Below are 19,002 nucleotides of genomic sequence, written 5' to 3'. Positions count from 1 at the left end.
GCAGAATATGGTAGCAATTAATGTCTGCGTTCGTGAATGGGATGTGCGCCATTATTATCATTATCATAGTTCTCTATATACCGTGATTATCATTTGCCATTTTGTGCACGCGTGGTCCGCGCCGGAATTCCGCCCAGTTTGTGATATATCGCTAGTTATATCTGCTGTTAAGCATTCCAAGGGTTCAAACGGCATTAAACATATTTTGAGATTCTAAGGTGTTTCGTTGGAGAGGCATAGTCAGTTGGGCAAACTAGGCGGCGGGAATCAAAATATGGAGGCATCAAAATATTGATTCTAGTGGGCGGAGCTTTGACCATATATGGGCATAGAATCAATATTTTGATTCAATTTGGGACATTCCCACCTTCAGACGACCCGTTACGGCGGAAATAACCCCCATGACGGCGAGATTTTTTGACAAGTCAATACAAAAATCTTCCCGGCTTCAATTTTTCGCTGCATGGCTATCAGCCGTTTGTCGCGCGTACCTTTACGAATGGCATAAAGATTTCGCCGCCATAATTCAACAAAAACGTGCTGTTAAAACTTGCTCTGTTTATCATTAACGACGAGCCTTTGTAATTTTTTCATAATTTTGTCTAAAAGAAAATAAAAAATGCGTTATTTAGTTGTATAATTCATTTATAAGAAATATTCTTTTTCTTAGTATCTAGCCACGATTTCCGGTTCCCGCCATTTCGCGCCGGCGTCGTGGGTGTTCGGGTGCAACGTAGTGCTCCCGGTTTTATTTTGTTTAAGCGACCTTTTCTGAAGTGTAAGTAACAATGGATCATATTTTTAGATACTTTGAAGTGTGTTTTTCAATTTCAGGCATGTGATCTTAACGTTTCTTACCGAAAACTCGTTTTAAGAGATGGTTTTAGGAACATGGCGCGGTAGCGACGTCAGCGGCGCGGGACGCCTTCTCACTCTTCTATTGTCTTTTTAAGCTCTATTTTTTTGAAAATGATGTCTTAGGTGTAGTATTTCAGTGAAATATGATGTCCTTTAAAAGTTACGGTATAAATTAGTTACAAGAAGCCTAATGTTTTGTCTCGCATGATAGAATTGTTGGGTGGACTCATGAAATGGGGGCAGTGCATGTCCAGTATTTTACATAATTTGGATATTTTGGCCTCTGCTTGTGTCTCACTCACCCAATTGTTGCTACAACTTTAATTTGTAGCATTTGAATTTAAGGGCAACTAGGTTATTGACTTGTTCCGAGTTAAGATTGAAAGGTTGTAGTGCATGTTCGTGTGTGCCTTATCTAAATAGTAGGTATGTAAGCTTGGCTTGTAATTGCTTCGCCCATTTTTGCTACTTATTTAATGATGCTTATTTTAAGTGTAACAAAAGCAAGTTGCTGAATGGTGTAAGCCATATTTACATTATGCGTGATCTTCCAGAAAATTATGTGTCTAATGTACGTCAGTCCAGGGAATGCTGGATAGTTAATGTTCAGGATTGTCCATGCCAAAGTTAATTTTAGAGGCCAGTTTTATCAACACAAATAGCTGCCTGCTGGAATTTTTTTGCCTTAAGACTGCTTCACATATGGAGCGTTAACATGATGGGCACGTAAACGGATAGGGCTGTACCGTTCATGCTCTGTATGTGAAGTAACTTTTAGACAAAAAAAAATCCAGCAGCCACCTATTTTTCTGTTGGTACAACTGGCCTCAGATCTACTTTTTTGGCAGAATTTATATAACTGCATGAGATGACAGTTGTTGGCGCACCTGGTGGAGTTCAGTGGAAATTTAAGTGACATTAAGTACTTAATTTTTTATTGAGTATATTTTAAAATTAATAGTTGCTGAACAAGTAGAATAATAACACAAAGTTTCCTAATTTATTGTCCACAAATGTCCTAATTATTGTGTTCTGTTGTTTGCTGCAGGTCAACCAAGGATCGAACACTGGTTGTTGCGGGGATTAGCTTCAGAGGGTCAAGGATGGCGTCTTGAATCGCTGTTCAGTCGACAGGCAACTGTATGACAACGCCATCCCTGTCAACCAGAGCGTCGACCGAAGTAGGGCGGCGTTACGCGGACCTGGCCGCACCCGACCAACCGGTGGAGTACCTGACTCGGGCTGGGCGGAGACTACCTACATCACGACCTTTTGAACTTTAATCTCGTTGCGAGAAACAATATGACGTAAGGAAGTGTGTATATGGGCGCCGATGACCACTGTAGTCCGGGCGCCTAAAAACCCCAATTCATCATCATCATCAAGGAAGTGTGTATGTGGCTGGCGGGGCCGAGGGTGAAATGCGCCACGTGTTTATCCTGCCGGATGACGACAGCGTCACCAACCTGTCAAAGAACGAGCTGGTGCAGCGCGTGATGACTGCTATCTCGTCCCTAGAACCGGAATAGAAAAACGTGCGCATAGCCCAAATGAAGCGAACCAAAACACAGACAGGACTGATAGCTTTTCGGTCGAGAATGTTCTGAAGATGCTGATCAGTAGACCACTTGGTGACCGTTTTCGGTGGTAATATGGGATCTTGTGGTGTTCCAAAGCGACCTGCTTTGGGTGTGGACATAAGTGGCTCAACCTGACAGGATTGATGTTTTAGGTAGCCGTGCTAATCATAAACCCTATATTGAGTGTATCTGTACAAATTTTGTTTATATTTATTTCATGTATTTGATTCGAAACCGAAAATGGCTCTTTGTAATTAGGCAACATCAAGACGTTGAGGTCATTCTCCAGACGTTTATTTGTTTTTTCTTACCTGTCCACGGTATGTCTTATTGGTTAGGTCTCAGTTTCAAATATTATTAACTGCATGTTTTGCAAATACGTAGCCATATTGAATAAGAGACGTGTCCTAAAAGTGAGTATTGCTTTGCATGGGATGTGAGCATCAACGACAGGGCTTTGTGATGGCAAATGTGTGGCAATTGCAGGGATCGTTGTGAAATATGTTATGAATATCATCGTATTATTTGCGACTGTAAATACATCCGTGTATCATATTATCATTCAAATTGTGCAATTTGTGCAACGGGCTTGAGTATATTCTTCGGCGAAATATCTCTTACTGTACTCCACAGAAATGGGACGGGATACAGATGCGTAGAAACACATTCATGAACACGTGAAAGACGATAAGTTAGAGCGACGAACGTGGCAACTAGCGCCATTGGCTACCCCAATCATCCTGACAGCGTCGAATCGAGTCGTGTGAAACACCTTACCCGGTTTTTACCATGGACAGCGCCGCCATCATCGTTGCACTCACAGGTATCGTGCACCGGGGAGATCCACGGCTCGGGACACTCGCCGCAGTCACAGCCAGTGACACTCATATCTGTCCGCAGTCGCCTCAGCGGCACGCTATTGTGACTTCGGTCTATGCTACTGTGTATGTTTCTGGCGCCTAATGTGACAACTAGGCTATGACCGCAGCCCTTTACTCAAAATCAATGCTACAAAGCAGGGATGTAGAGTCGTGAGAATGTCAGACGGCTTCGGCTCCGGAGGAAAAAATCGGCTCCAGCTCCGGCTCCGGCTCCGAGTAAAATGGTCGGGCTTGGTCGGGCTTCGGTTCCGGCTCCGACTCAGTACAACCCAGGGTGTACAACCCCTATTCAAAGGTCAGCACGGCTCCCTTCACGCATTCCCTCGAAGGCTTGCAGCTTTGAGCAGGGAGCCAGGGTGAGTGCTGAAAATCCCTGGTCTACCGTGGGAATAAGGTCTAGAAAAAATTACACGATCCTGTGCTGATAATATCTTCATGAATTTATTGAATTTGCATTATTTGCACGCAAGAAACATTCCATAAATCAATTTGAAGAGTGAACTACGTCTGCAGAAAGTCAGATCGCAGAATCAATATATTGATAAGCCAGCTGATTTCAGAATCAAAATAATGATTAGCCAGCTGTTTGCAGAATCAAAATATTGATTCTCGCCGGGATAAGCCGCCGTGATGAATCAATATCTTGATTATTTTCAAGACGCTTTCCTAAACTAACCAAAGAGGTTAGGGCTATTGTTTCGTGCCTGGCGGGTAGCTTCAACATTGTTCTTCATTTTGTGAAAAAATTATCTTGAAATTATAGCCGGTTGCTGAAGAATTGACGTTTCTGTGATGGTCTGCACGTATGCCCATATATGGTCAAAGCTCCGCCCACTAGAATCAATATTTTGATGCCTCCATATTTTGATTCCCGCCGCCTAGTTTGCCCAACTGTAGTCGTGCCTGGGCTGTTTCTGGCGACTCAGTATAACCCCCTTCGGTTTGTCGCCTTCTGATCAACCGATTTTACTGTCAAAATTTTGCAATGAGTGGAGAACCATCCGCCAATCAAGGAGCAACGGCAAATGGCAAGGTTGGAGGGAACAAGTAAGTGCAGGGTAGGGGTAGGTGCAGAGGAACATTGAACATGGTACCAATGTGATGCTTGAAATCACTGACATTGGTAATGCATGCCTTCATCACATCCAGGCCAGTCTTAAGGCTTCAGGTAATGCCACAGCAATGACAAAGTTAAAAGTCACGTATGCTCAGGATGTCGTCTCACCAATGTGTTCTCATTCACAGGAAAAAGAAGGATAAGGGAGCTCCCGCTCAGGAGAAGAGCGAAGATACCACGGTAGTAAGTGCCAGTCAGGGAAATCAGATGAAGAACCTGAACAACCTGCGGAAGGCAATGGAGCTGCTGTCGGTCACCCAGGGCCGGGAACAGTTCCACCAGGGGCCGGCCAAGACCCAGGACGAGGCCAAACGGAAAAAGTATCAGTTCTGGGAGACTCAGCCTGTCCTTAAAATAGGTAAGAGTTGATATCTTTTGACATTGTCTGAGCAGTATTAATTGTCTTATCATTTTCTCAATTCTTAGATTGACCAGGGTGGAAATTTGACCTATAAAGTCTAAAACACACCTTATGAACCAGAACAAGGATATCAGTTGGGCAAACTAGACCTTTGGAATCAAAATATGGAGGCATCAATAATTTGATTCTGGTGGGAGGAGCCATGACCAAATATGGGCATGGAATCAATTTTTTGATTCATTTGGGTACACTTTTGACTTCAAATGAATCGTTACGGTTGAAAAAAGGCCCATGACGGTGAGATTTTTCTTTTAAAAGGTAGAAAAATGTGGTAGGTTTGCAAAAAGTGTTACCTCAAAGCTAAGAAATTGTCCCTTTGGCCTTGTGAATGGGAAACAGACAGAGCCACTGTCCATCACGTAAAAGCTGTTTTGAGGAAATCACACTGTATGTTATTTTTGTATCATGAATCACATACTAACCAATCAGTATTTGTGTAAAATGGCAAAATGAAATTTTTAAACCCCTAATTATCATTGTTGTAGTGCTTTTATATTATTTATATGGTTTTTACCTGTTGCTTCAGTTTTTGTATTCTTGACATTTAAAAATTGTGAATTGTTATCAAATGTAGTGAAGGTTAAGTACAACAATGCTATAGGTATCAGTTGTGGTGCTGAGGATACCACTAAATGAGAATAATAGAAAGATAAATGCTGTATTCTTGCAAGTCATTGTTGCCTATCTGTTAACATTACCTGTGAATCAAAATAATGATTAGCCAGCTGATAGGGAATCAATATTATGATTACCTGTTAAAAGTGAATTAATTCCTTGATTGCTTTTAACTACCTATAGAATTCAAATTGTTATGATAGGAGCAATATTATTTTGCTTAGGAGATAGTTCAAGCATTTCTGTTCAAGATCAGGCATGCTCCTTCTTGAAACACTCTCTTATTTTTATGTGATTGGTAAGTTAGAAATGGTCTGCATTTATGCCCAAAAGGAATCAATCTTTTGATGCCTCCATATTTTGATTCCAAAGGTCTAGTTTGCCCAACTGATATTATCTTTTGAACTTTTAAAGGAATAAAAGGGTTAAAGTTGATAAAGAATGATGGGCTTCATTCTGGAAGCTTCTGTCTGTTATATGCTACACAACTGGTTCAGGCTACCATGGGTAGGCCCATGCAAAATCTGCATGACATCAAATGAGATCCCCAGTGCATCATGATTCATGGAACATCTGCATCAAGTGATTGAGCTGATGCTGACAAGATGTCAAAATTGCCACGCTTTGGAGCCTGGCTTATAAAATTATGCCTACATTCATTATTCTTTACATCTCAGTCTTGGCTCATTGATGGCATGTCACTATTTTTGTGGGCTGCCTCAATGGCAGATGTGTTATTGTGTTATGCCTCTGATGTGAGTGAATTGCCAGTACCACTCTGAGCTCCCCTGTTCACCAACCCTTGTCTGGCCACAGACCAAGATGCCGAGGGTAATGAGCCCCTGGAAGGTGACAAGGAGGTCTCTGAGGTCCGTGCCGAGCCCTACTCGCTGCCTGATGGCTTCAAGTGGGACACCATGAACCTGGACGATCCAGAGCAGGTGAGGATGGATGCTGTCGGAAATCGGTGGCAATATTACAAAATTGAGCGCTCCTGGATATGTAATTCTGGATCTGGTTGAACCTCTAAAAATTTGTGGCCAATAAAGTATTATTATTATTATTATGCATTTAATCATAAGTGCATCACAGGTGCATCTTTCGGACCAAACATGAGGGATAATAATCACCGGGATTGGCGATTGTACATAACACCGTCGTTGTAATATGGAACACCTTGAAAAGTTGTTATTTATCAGAAATGGTGGACTTTTCGTCTGTACAATCATTGGTTAAGTAATCTTGAGTAGAATGTTGTGCTTTTTGTCGTAATACGTATTATGCAACGATGGCAACGACTTCAAACAATTATGTGTGCGATCAGCGATGGCCGTTTACGTAAATGCTACATATTTTCCGTCTTTGTTTAAAGCTTCTGAGTTTTTATTTATTTATTTATCGGTAGCAAACGAACGATTTAAAGGAAATAGTTCACTTTTAACATGGGATTTTGAACTGGAATAGCAGTTTCGTAGCTTGAGCTGAGACTAGCACAAATCAGGAGCTTTTACGGCTCAACGATCACCCTAGACGAAGATATTCCATTTCTCGTTCCGAAAAGAGTGCCTTGCAGAGGAATGTGTGCCTTGCACAGGAATGCAGCCACGTCATCGTCAGCCAATCAGCATGCTGCTTACAGCTAATGCAGCATGCGTAGGTTTGAACTACGCAATATGATTGGTCAACGCGTAATAAGCTTCCGCGTCAAACATTATTTTACATAGAATATAGTTCGTCCTATATTAAAATATAGAAAATAATTGTTTTTACAAAAAGGTTTTATTTTATTTTCTGATCATTTTGAGCATAAAAAATCGTAAATTCATAGCAAAATACTAATTTCAGGAAAGTGAACTGTTTCCTTTAACCCCAACTCCCTTATCAGGTTGCGGGACACTTAGTACTTGTGAGTTGCATTTTGTGCTAGGACGTACGCCGATGACGATATCCGTCGATTTTACTGGGTCATACGCCATTACACCATTCCGTTTCTAATTGTCGACTGAACGAACTTTGAAACATCATTGTGATGAAACTAACTCCGCATTCTTGGCCACGCACTTGCGTAACACGTTGTATGGTAAATGTGTGAACAATGCCCAAGATCTAATCCTTTTGGCGCAGATGACCTTTGAACATCTGGTCGGTACCATTGCGTTAGTGTTAACTGTGTTGTTGATCTTTGGCCATCCGGCGCCATTGCCTAAGTGTTGCTGACGGCGCCGTTGCCCTCTGGACAGCTGAACGAGCTGTACACTCTGCTGACCAACAACTACGTGGAGGATGACGACAACATGTTCCGGTTCGACTACTCGCCAAAGTTCCTCGACTGGTGAGCGTGGGGCGTTGCTCGGGAAGATGAAAGCAGCTGGCCTGATGTCATGCAAAAAAAGCTGGAAATCTGCCCATCCTGTTTTGGAGTCTTACCAGAAAAAAGTCGCCACTTATTTGATGAAATACCAAGTGTCAAAACTTCATTACCTTTATGAATTTGTTTCACATAAACAGTCTGTGACCCAGGAGGGTCACTAGGAGAGGAGCCCATACTTTTCCCTGATGACCTACCCTGCCCCCGCCACAGGCCGCTGCGTCCGCCGGGCTGGGCTACTAACCAGTAACCACCGTTTCTGCCGCCTGATCGCCCACTGACTGACCACCCCTCCCCTGCCCCCTTCCACAGGGCGCTGCGTCCACCGGGCTGGGTGACCGACTGGCTCTGCGGGGTGCGTGTCACAAAGTCCAACAAACTGGTGGGATTCATCTCCGCCATCCCAGCCACCATCAACATCTACAAACGGTCAGTACCTAGTTGGTTGTGGGTACCTACGACAGAGTGGTCATATGGTTTTGTTTCACTGAGTCTCAGATATCAATTTTTATTGAACGGATACATTTTGATTGTTTGTTTGTTTGTTTTGTTGGGTTAGGCCCTTTCGGTCGACAAGACCATTGCAGAGCCGGAAGGATGATAGGAATTAGGGGGAGACATTGGTCTGGGCAGGCACCCTAGTGAGTCGCCGGGGCTGAGCCCGTTCAGAGGACAGGCCACCCAGCCCCAAGGCACTCACTGTACCCGGCTACGGGTGCGCTCCCTCAGGAGCAGCGGTGCCGCTCCAAGGGAGCAGCCCGCATGAGATAAAGTTGCCTGTCCAGCCCGGAAGGGGGTTGCGGCGTGGAGGAGAAGGATTTCAGTATCCTGAGGATAGAAGCATGGAAAGGTGATACATTTTGAGTCGTCCTAAGGTAATCGTACTAACTAGGATAAACCTTGTTTGAAGTATGCTATTTTGAACGTTTGGAAGCGATATTTACCTGACAGAAAGTACAGTCACCAGCACTTGCTACTAATCACCTCGTTTTTGCTCAGTAGTTTGAAGACCGATCAATTCTCAGTCGCGCAAGATACGTCAAACGATCCGTTTGGTCCTCCGATTTTCGAATATCTAGCTTGTTTTTGTATATTCGAAGCATTTTGGGATGGGGAGCCAAAAAACCTCTCTTCTGCCCTAAAGTGTGCCCCAAGAAGTCGTAGAACCTAGCCCCGCCTCTGACCCACAGACCACTAGTGCCATCTCTTGTCAGCCGAACAAGCCGCAGAAGTAAATAATGTCATGTGACCTTTGCACACGCTACAATTACTACGCAGCTGTAGTGGGGGAAGCGGGGCGGAGGCATGGAGAGGGACGCGATCGGTCGGCTGGGGTCAGGTCGCCGAGGTCAGAGGTCATCCGCCGGAGGGTGTTTGAGCTGTTGGGCCGTGTGGGCTGGGGCCTGCGGAGTGGGGAGCGCCTGGACCTGTCTGGAAACAAGCCCTACAACGCTGTGGCAGTCGAGAATATTGTGAGGAAAGAGAGAGAGAGAGGGAGAAGGAGTGAGAGAGAGAGGGAGAGAGAGAGAAAGAGAGAGGAGAGAGAGGGAGAGAGAGAAAGAGAGAAAGAGAGAAAGAGAGGGAGAGCGAGAGAGGGAGAGCGAGAGAGGGAGAGCGAGAGAGGGAGAGCAAGAGAGAGAGAGAGAGCGAGAGAGAGAGCGAGAGAGAGCGAGAGAGAGAGCGAGAGAGAGAGCGAGAGAGAGCGAGAGAGAGAGCGAGAGAGAGAGAGAGAGAGAGAGAGAGAGAGAGAGAGGAGAGCTAAGAAAGACGGAGGGAAGGGATAAGGACGGGAGGAGAGAAAAGAGAGACAGAAAAGGAAAACCAGAGAGGGTAAAATGAGAAAGAGGGCAATGGGTGAATCAGTGAGAGGGAGCGAGAGAGGAAATATTGAGTTGTGTCAGCTTGTTTCACATGTAAAATGTAAATTTGCTTTCCATCATTACAGCTTCGGATTGGAAATTAAATCTTAGCATCCTTATGATAAACCCACGTTGACGGGATGCAGTAGCGGCGGAACACCTTCAATTAAAGGGGAGGCACTGCCAACTTTTGGTCCTATTATTCCCATGCAACGCTCATGGGGCTAATGTTGAAATGCCAAAATCAAAAGGGGGCACGGTGCCCCGGTGCCCTCCCCGTTCCGCCACCTATGACGGGATGGGGATGCTTTTATGGTCGTCGGACTCGTTGGGAGCTCGGCACTAATGGGGTCTGGGGATGATGGAGATGTCGCAAATGTTTCATAAAAGAGATGCTATTTTTTGCACAACCTATTAAACATTTTTTTTACGTTTGCTATGAAAATGTTAGGCCCAGTTCCTTCAAGATCAGGTCCACGACTCCACAGCTTACAACAGGAGCTAGCTAACATAACAATTAACCCGCGCCGTGTTGGTGGCATGAACTTTCCGTCGAGTGCTGGGGGGGGGGGGGCGTTTCACGCCCCTCCGTCTAACTCGGCTCCTGGGCCACGTAGCGACACGCGGTAAGCGGCAGTCGAAATAGCGTCAAAAATAAGGAGGAAAACACTTGATCATTTTAAGGTCAGGGCAAAGGTCAGGTCACCAGGGTTCATCAAAAGTCAAATTTTGTAGATTTCAACGATTTTGAACACCCGGACGGCTAACTCGGGAACCAATAGAGCTACAGTGCCGCGGAAAAGCGCATTCGATAGCTCTTTTAACGCTCTTTCGCCAACATGTCCTCAAATTTGACCTCAGATCAACGGTTTAGCCCCCAGAGGGCACCGCTCTGATTGACCTCAAATTTGACCTCAGATCAACGGTGTGTTCACCGCTCTAGCACGTCTCTGTCAAAAGTCAAAAAATGCTGAAGACCTTTTATGTCCTAAAATGACCTCAGGGGCACACACAGGAGTCACAGGTGCAATTTTCCGATTTAGTGTGTCATGTTTATCTATGGACCGATGTTTGAGAGGGTGTAGAACGAAATTCGTCCAAAAGAGGCGCATTTCAATTTTCTCCCATTGACTTATACCTAATATGGAGCAGTCGCAAAATTGACCTGACTTTAGGTCACAGACATAAAAAATCCGAGGTATCCATTTTATACATACTGTTACCCTAAGCAATTACTGAAAGTTTTAAAGTGATCGCTCAGTCGGTGTAGCTACAGCGAGCTTTCGATTTTTTTTTCTGAGGTAAGGTCACTTGACGTTACCTGGTGACCTGACCTTCAATGACGCTACGCGTGGCGTCGCCGTTTTTTTTAGATATTCGCGAAAAACCTGAGGGGGAAGGCAGTAAAAACCCCAGCACGGCGCGGGTGGTCGACATAACGACTCGGACTAAACAAATGACTTTAACGTTTCAACGGTTGAATAAGGTGAGAGGATTGGGGTAGGCTTGTGTCGGATTTTCTTCTGCTTGTCGGTAGTTTAGGTTGAAGTTGATTTCGCGAGCTGTCCATAATCATTCAAGAGGGAAAATTCAGCTGCACATCGTTCGGGTCAAAGTAATACCAAACATTCTCAAATTTTGTAAAGAGCCAGTAGTCTACGAATATATTCAAAAACAATTAGACAAAGAATAAGCGGACCGGTTTCGTCTGTCAAAGACTTCTTCAGCGCTTTTTCAAAAACGTATAAGAAGAAAACTAGCACAGTGACAATCGTTTGAAATAAAATTGGATTCAGTAAGAACTAAGAAATTGTCCGAAAACCGCTGACAGTTGATAGCTCAATGACACTTAGAGCCGTGCATAAGGAGGCGTGGAAACACTCTCCTCATCTCGTTCTATTACGAGAGAACCATGTCATGGCGTGAGAAAGGTGTTCTCAATAAATGACACTATATGAGTGAATAAATAATCCGCGCCCCTTTGGGCTATTGGCGGACCCTACCACCTGATCGGGTGGTGCAGCCGTTTCGCCTTCCACCTGAGATCTCGGAAAGTTACCGACCGATTTTGAACATTCAAAGAGCGTTCGATAACCCCACCAGGGAACTACCTTGTTACCAGGTTTCGTTGACGTGGTGCAACCCATGACGTCACAAGTCAGGTCAAAGGTCGCATTTTTTCACCGATTTAGTCTAAGGAATGCGTTACAGTCAGTGAACACATCAAATAAAAGGCATGTTATCGAAAAACATCGATGGAGCGTTGGTTGTCTAATTTGCCTAAAGAGGTCATTGATGCCAGGTCAGTTCACAGAGGTCAGGTCACTAAGGGTCACAATATGAACCCAACTATGCTAGGGTCGTGTGATACATGTTTTATGCCAATTTCACATTTAAAATTCAATGGTGTGGGCTAGACAGCCATTGGAGCCAGTTTATATTACATTCTGGTAGAGGTCAGGTCAAGGTCAGGTCAAAGAAGGTCAAATTTCGAAGTTGATATTTTGCATAAAGGGGGTATCTATTCGATGCAGCTCATCACAGGAAATCCAATGGTGGTCTTTGGCTTGCTCTGTGTGTTCTGTGACGGCTAAAAATTGAATTTGAAAATTTTACGTAATAGATTTTGAGTAGTTTTTTTGCCATAGCTTTGCTAAAAATGGAGCTATCGAGTTTAAGTTTGGCATATATAGAGCAGATAGTTCTATAAGATATATTGCAGTTTTAATTTTGAAAGTTGTTGGTATTTTCGGGGTGTTATACTTCTATAGTTTTGATGGTCAAGATCAATTTTTGTTTGGAAATAAGAGTTAGCAGTTTGGTAGCGCAGTTTATTTTACATCTTTTTATCTTGGATATTTTTCGTTATCTTCAAAACTGTAAGCGTGACAGCTCTTCCCGCTAAACCTTTTGTTCGGTCGAAAATGACAGAACATGACATCCCTGTGACGTCATTTGTGATTAACCTTTCATAAGAGCTCTGGAAAAATTTGGTCACAAGGTGTAAAAGTGATGCCCGGAGGGGTCTTGAAAGTTCGGTGGCGACATTTGCTATACTTTAGGAGATATCGACTGAAAAGGAGAGGGGGGCCGTTTCGCGCCGCCCTCCCCCTCAACGGGGCTTTCAGTTGCTGCTCTCACAGAACTGTTGGGTTATATTACAACGTAGTGGAATTGCAAGTGGCAATATAAGCTTCCTGCCAGCGCCGGACCTGAGTTTAAACATGCAGGCTGAATTTTAACATTTAACTTTTAATTTTTAAGCCGTTGAGCTTTTTAGAAGTTGTATGAACTGTTCAGCCCTTTTTTTTTTGGTCCATCACAGCGGGCTTGTAATATGTCATTTGTCAACCAAAATCGAATTAAAAACTTTTTATTTGGTCTGGCTACCTCGCCAACTTCTTAACTGGATCGTTTAGTAGCTTTTGATTGGGCACTGCCCACGTTGTCTGTCTAGCTTTTCGTGTCATAGACACTGTCATGACACGAGAAGAGGCTGCTGACATCGTTTGTCGCGGTTGGATAATATCAATCCACGTCCCAGTGGCTGCTCGATCGCACTTTCCCTGGCCCACCTCTCCCACCAGGCTAGACTTTGCCCGGCACAGCCGTCGCCTCAGTGCCTCGGGCGGTGACCCGTTCAAAGGGGCTCACAATTCGTATGGTGCCGTGGCTCTCAAACCAATGCAGAACAGTGAAACGCAAAGGCTCACTTTCCATATAAGGCGAACGGCTGATTCTGGCGCCGGGGCTTCATTCATGCTAAGGCGCCCAATCACAGCGCCGGATTTCAGTTAGTGTCGGGCGCAAAAGCTACTATGCTCCGCCCCTCCATCACGTGACCCTGCCCTCACGTGGCCTCAGTCACGTGGTGTTTCCACTCCTTGGCGCATGGCGGCGCTAGTCTCGCAGGGGCGGTGGTAGCTTGCTCCCCCGCCGTCCGGGGGTGATGGGTAGCAACTGCTGGTGACTGTACACCCTCTGCAAACTGCGTGGTAATTATTCTTTTTTCAACAAAACCGAGAAACGCGGATACTATGCTATCGGTCACTCGGAAATCGTAACAGCAAGACGCATGAGACTCCGTACCTTAAGGCTGAAACAGACTCTTTCCGCGTTCAGGAAATCGCATGCGAGAGCCTATTCAAATACATTATAATTCTTCCCGCATCAATCGCATCCGGGAGGTGCGTGCGATTGATGCGAGCGTGCTTCAATGTATTTGAATAGGCTCTCGCATGCGATTTCCTGACTGCGGGATTAGTCTGTTTCAGGCATTAGATTGACATTATCATCGTATTCATTTTCCATCCAGTTTGGCAACAAAACCCAAAAGTCTATATTTGCCCCCAAAACAAACTTTGCATTTTATTGCCACACAAGGCGTATACTTTGCTTAGTGATAGACCCGATCGAAGGAGTGGAGCATGGCGCATCTATTTGCAGCGAGTTCCGACCGACTGATAACATAGCCTTTGAGTTATTATCGGTTTTGTCCAAAAAAGAATACCTACCACGCAGTCTGCTGAGGGCTTTACACCTCTTCATTATATTTCAGTCTTTCACGCTGTATCCCTGTCTCCCCCTCTCCAGGACGCAGCGTATGGTCGAGGTGAACTTCCTCTGTGTGCACAAGAAGCTGCGCTCCAAGCGCGTGGCGCCTGTGCTCATCAAGGAGATCACGCGCCGAGTGAACCGGACCGGCATCTTCCAGGCGGTGTACACGGCCGGAGTGGTGCTGCCCAAACCCGTCGGTACTTGCAGGTAAGAAAGCGACGTGGGTGGCGTAACGGTACACTAAAATGGCGGTCTGGGATGGTGGCCTTATGCAAAGTTAGCCACCGTTTGTGATTTGGCATTAGATACGCTAATCAAATGACGTATGGGAATGGCTATGCCGGTTTCTGACTCCATCTTCGTCAGGGTTCATGATTCAACGTTAGCAGAGTGAGTTTCTAATTATCAAGTTATAAATTGAAAGAGCGAGTTAGAAATGCGCAAACCATCTATTTCGTTGTTACATTCGTTGATTGCATGCATTTACTTTCAGCAAGTATTCAGTGCATCTCATAATCAACTGACATCCCCGCCCTCCTCTTGCAGGTACTGGCACCGCTCGCTGAACCCCAAGAAGCTGATTGAGGTCAAGTTCAGCCAGCTGTCCCGCAACATGACGATGCAGCGGACGCTGAAGCTGCACCGTCTGCCGGCGGAGACGGAGACGGAGGGGTTCCGGCGGCTGACTCCGGCCGACGTGCCGGCCGCCATGAAACTGCTGAACGACGTGAGAGACGGCGGAGGAAGAGGGGAAGGGAGGGAAGATAGTGGCTCGGAATGTGGTAGTTTGAGAGCGGGTTTGTGCGGGGTGTAGTGAATTGAGGTGTGACCATTGGACGGGCATTCGGAGGACACGCGATGATATAAAAAAACAGCAATTACCATCAGCTTTTGAATCTTATTTCTACTTATTTAAACATTAGGGTGACATTTTTGGTCGAATATTTTTTTTTTGTGTATAGTTTAACTGAAGTAGCACCGTTGCACTGACGCCGTTTCTCTGCCGCCCCTCCCTCGCTCCACACAGTACCTGGGCCAGTTTGACCTGGCGCCATCGTTTGACGAGGAGGAGTTCCGACACTGGTTCACGCCGAGACCCACCATTGTCGACAGCTACGTCGTCGAAAAGGACGGCAAAGTCACCGGTGAGTAGCCGGGAAAGGACGGATTTATCGGTGGTTTGAGAGGACTGAACGGTCACTGTTGAGTTGGGAAGGACGGAAGTTATCGGCGGGTTCGAAAGGACGGAAAGGGCATGCGCAGTGGAAAAGAAAGGACTGAAATAATACCGGTGGGTTAGAAGAATGATTGATTGATGGGACGTGTTGACGATGAGACACAGTGAACAATCATTTCCATTATTTGCGTCATGATACAGTTCGTCATTCACAAAATATTGCAGCGGCTCAATTCTAACCACCCTGCCCTGCCTGTCACTGACACCTCGTGCGCTTCCGCCGCTCTCCGTCACAGACTTTGTGAGTTTCTACAGCCTGCCGTCGACCATCATGCACCACCCGACGCACAAACAGCTGATGGCGGCCTACTCGTTCTATAACGTCGGCCGCAGCACGCCGCTGCTGCAGCTCATGAGGGACGCCCTCATCACCGCCAAAAACGTGAGTCGATTGCGTCCGGACGCGTGACGTCACTGGTGGAATGTGAGACACGCTCAGATGTTTATGCGCTTCGAAAAAGACAATTCGGGGTATATTGGCCTATGTTTTGCTTGTGCTCAGATGATTGTGTGAAACTGATGCGATTATTTGCGAGATAATTGATAGTTGTGGTGAGAGCATTGTTAACTAGTATGTAGAAAAATAACGCCACTACACTGTTTTCCACTGATGGGTCACGATGCTCCCGCTTCTGCAGGAGGGTTTCGATGTGTTCAACGCGCTCGACCTGATGGAGAACAAGTCTTTCCTGGAGCCGCTCAAGTTCGGCATCGGCGACGGCAACCTGCAGTACTACCTCTACAACTGGAAGTGCCCCAGCATGGAGCCCAAACAGGTCAGGCGGACGGGCGGACGGCGGGAAACGGTGGGCGGGGCGGGAATCGCGTACAGCTCGTGCCAGAGACGAACAGATTTGTGTTGTGCTGAGCCGTTTAGCTGAGAGTTCAGTTGCAGTTAAGCTCTGCTTCCCGTGTTCAGGGCGTGACGATAGTTGGTAACAGTATCCAGTCCCAGCTTGTATGCTGGCTAATTTCGCAGCCACATGATCCCTGTGTACTGTGACATTTTTAGCATTGAAATCCCGAGTCCGCTTGTTTGTTTTGTTGGGATAGGCCCTTTCTGTCTGATAAGACCATTTCAGAGCCGGAAGGATGATAGGAATTAGGAGGAAGACGTTGGTCGAATCCGTTTCGTAGTAGACATAGGTGGAACTTTGTGCAGAGCTGGGAGTGCCCGAGCTCTCCAAATTCGACGCCGGCTTGGCTTTGGAGCCGCAACAGACCGCGGAGGTCAAGGTCACCGCTAGGGCGGCGCCGGATTTACTGCGCCCGGGTCATCCCAGCTCCGCACAAAGTTCCACCCGTGGTAGTAGATGATATTTATTGCTGAAAATGTGTGTGCGTGGCTGCCGCTAATTTGCATGCCACCTATGACGCATTGATTTTATCGCACGGCAAACTAGTTTTTTTTTTTCTGAGCACAATTTTCAATCCATGTGTTGTTTATTTCCAGATCGGTCTCGTTCTGCAATAAGCTCCACCACGACCTAGCAAAGATACCACCATGTGGGGTAGACGACAGCAACCGAGCCTGCTGGCACTGCCATCTGTCGGTAGTTTGCGAGGCGGAACTGCTCGCCTTCTTCACCAGGTGGCGGTGGTTTTACCTCTGGCTACGCGCAGTAGCCACGAGCGACACTGGCATCATATAGCTGCCGGCGACGGCGTTCGCCTGGACTCGTCGGCATCTGCAGGACCGAGAGCGCTTGCGCCACTACCGCCCGGTGCCAGAACATGTTTACTCGCGATTTTGTGTCTATCTATGCGTCGGACCGCGCGCGATGCTGAGCGCGAGCGTCCTCGTGTGTATGTGTGTGATTCTGATTCGTAATCAAGTGACTGGGTGCGGATTTCGGAGATGCAAATCGACAATAGCGGCCGGAGAGCGATGGCCTAAGCTGTGGGGATCTAGTCGTGATCGCACGTCTTCTCTTTCACTTTTCTTGCCCAGCGCTTGCTTTGTTGCGCCGCCCGAGAGCAGAAGCGCCTCGCTTTTTCCGAGTCCCATTTCTTGCGGCTATCTGATATTCTGACTCGTTACACGCAAAGACTTTTCGTTTTCGTTCCGTACTCATACGGATGAATAACCGACGTCTTTGACTCGATAATCTGACATTCACTCTGCTTGCGGCACTGTAATGATTTCTCGCCGGCTCCTTGGCGCAGTGCTGATCTGGTTATCCTGCGTTGGAGCAGCGCTCCCGGGTTAGACAGCTCACGTTGCCTGACACGACCACACTTAGTCCGCTCGGCGGCATTTTGTACAGCGCTGCCGGCCAGGGCGAATACACGAGTGCACGAATCAGCGCGCTCTTTCTGAACAAGTTTTGAGTAAAGCAGTGCATCGAAGCTGTCGCCACCGCCGCGCTCAACAAGACGGACGTATGTATGTAGCAGTCGTTGCTTAGAGATACTCGGGAGTTTATAAGAAACGGGCGAGGGTTAAGCAGCGCCGCCTTTTTAAACATTTGCAATGGGCTGGGTTGATAAGATCCTTCACAAGACACTTCTTACGCTCATAGGCCATGAAACACACTGGCATGGGCCTTTTCGGGAAGCATTGATGTGAAAAGCGAGCCGGGAACCATTTTCGGCTGGTTATCTTACTGATGTGGAATGTAGATAGTATGTTTACCTTCATATTCATATGGTGAATAAACCAATAGCTTTGTTATTTGAATACCCTCAGCCATCGCCCATCAGCCCTCAGGTCTGACTGACCCCTCAATAGTCTATGCCAAAATAAATCAGCGCGTAGCTGAGAAGTTTTTCTCTAGAATGCCTGAAAATATCTCTATAAACCTCCGGGTAATTTCCCGAATGTCGTTATCGCATCTACAAAAGTAAAAACATCAAACATCCGGTTTCGTCTCAAGGACGCAGCATTGCGTATCATTTGTGTACATTCCAACTTGTTTTGTAGTTCATTGCAAGTTTATTGCAAGGTTTATTGAGTTGTGTGATGATAGTGGTCGAGATAGTGTATAACGAATAATAGCTTGGTATATTTATATTAATATTCGGACAGTATATGATTAGATTTCGCCCAGCCAATAAAAGGATATTCTTTTAAAGGTATGTTTGATCCATAGTTCAAGTTCAAGCTGCAAATGACAACATCATCAGCATGCTTGCTGTGTTACTGGGTGTTCTGATCAAAATAATGATCTTTAGTTTTATTATTATAAAGCTTAAGTGCAATAGACCATAAACTTTGCTTCTTACCAATGATTGATGGTTGTTGATGGATGTAATGTTTATGCAACCAGGGTGGGGACTGGGTTGGTTGGTTTGGGTTAAGCACCATCATATCAGGTGGACCAAGTGCTAACCGGAACTCTTACGCTGTTCCAAGCGGTCAGACAGCGGCAATGCCACATGCATTGCCCGGGAATCGAACCCAGATGGCTGAATCTAGAGGCAAGGAACTTACTTTTAGACCAGAATACTGCCCAGGGTGGGGACTGGGGAGCCAGGGTTTTGAATTGAATGCTGTTTCAAGATTCTTA

The 19,002-nt window shown here is 45.9% G+C and overlaps 2 protein-coding genes across 18 annotated transcripts in view; both read left to right on the top strand.

The window, feature by feature from the left end:
* Positions 1-32: 32 nt before the first annotated feature.
* On the top strand, positions 33-17,798 carry LOC122385132 (glycylpeptide N-tetradecanoyltransferase 2-like). Of its 6 annotated transcripts, none has more exons than XM_043373174.1 (12): positions 33-140; positions 4,202-4,366; positions 4,565-4,794; positions 6,289-6,413; positions 7,713-7,804; positions 8,153-8,269; positions 14,293-14,463; positions 14,803-14,983; positions 15,284-15,401; positions 15,730-15,875; positions 16,132-16,269; positions 16,947-17,798. In XM_043373174.1, exons 2-12 carry the CDS (start codon positions 4,305-4,307, stop codon positions 16,965-16,967), a joined length of 1,401 nt encoding a protein of 466 aa, XP_043229109.1. In that variant the 5' UTR covers positions 33-140; positions 4,202-4,304; the 3' UTR covers positions 16,968-17,798. The 6 variants fall into 6 exon arrangements, with proteins under 6 accessions (XP_043229109.1, XP_043229108.1, XP_043229110.1 ...); XM_043373173.1 differs by having other exon boundaries at positions 51-136; XM_043373175.1 differs by lacking the exon at positions 33-140 and adding an exon at positions 221-239 and having other exon boundaries at positions 4,275-4,366.
* A 553-nt stretch (positions 17,799-18,351) lies between these two features.
* Positions 18,352-19,002, top strand: part of LOC122385128 (histone deacetylase 4-like) — a 123,779-nt gene continuing 123,128 nt past the window's right edge. For 4 of the 12 annotated variants that reach the window (XM_043373149.1, XM_043373143.1, XM_043373146.1 and 1 more), the window contains exon 1: positions 18,352-18,568. Coding sequence is in view for 8 of the 12 variants with exons in the window: in XM_043373138.1 (XP_043229073.1) it covers positions 18,865-18,913 (49 nt within the window). In the remaining 4 variants the exon portion in view is untranslated. Of the gene's footprint in view, positions 18,569-18,774; positions 18,914-19,002 lie in introns of those variants that run through there. The other 8 variants (XM_043373145.1, XM_043373141.1, XM_043373147.1 and 5 more) reach the window with 3 other exon arrangements.

The sequence above is a fragment of the Amphibalanus amphitrite genome, unplaced genomic scaffold (genome assembly GCF_019059575.1).
Source record: "Amphibalanus amphitrite isolate SeventyFive unplaced genomic scaffold, NRLGWU_Aamphi_draft 000209F_arrow, whole genome shotgun sequence".
Classification (NCBI taxonomy): Eukaryota; Metazoa; Arthropoda; class Thecostraca; order Balanomorpha; family Balanidae; genus Amphibalanus; species Amphibalanus amphitrite.
Note: the sequence above shows the minus strand (reverse complement) of the source record. Positions and strands in the feature narration are given on the sequence as shown.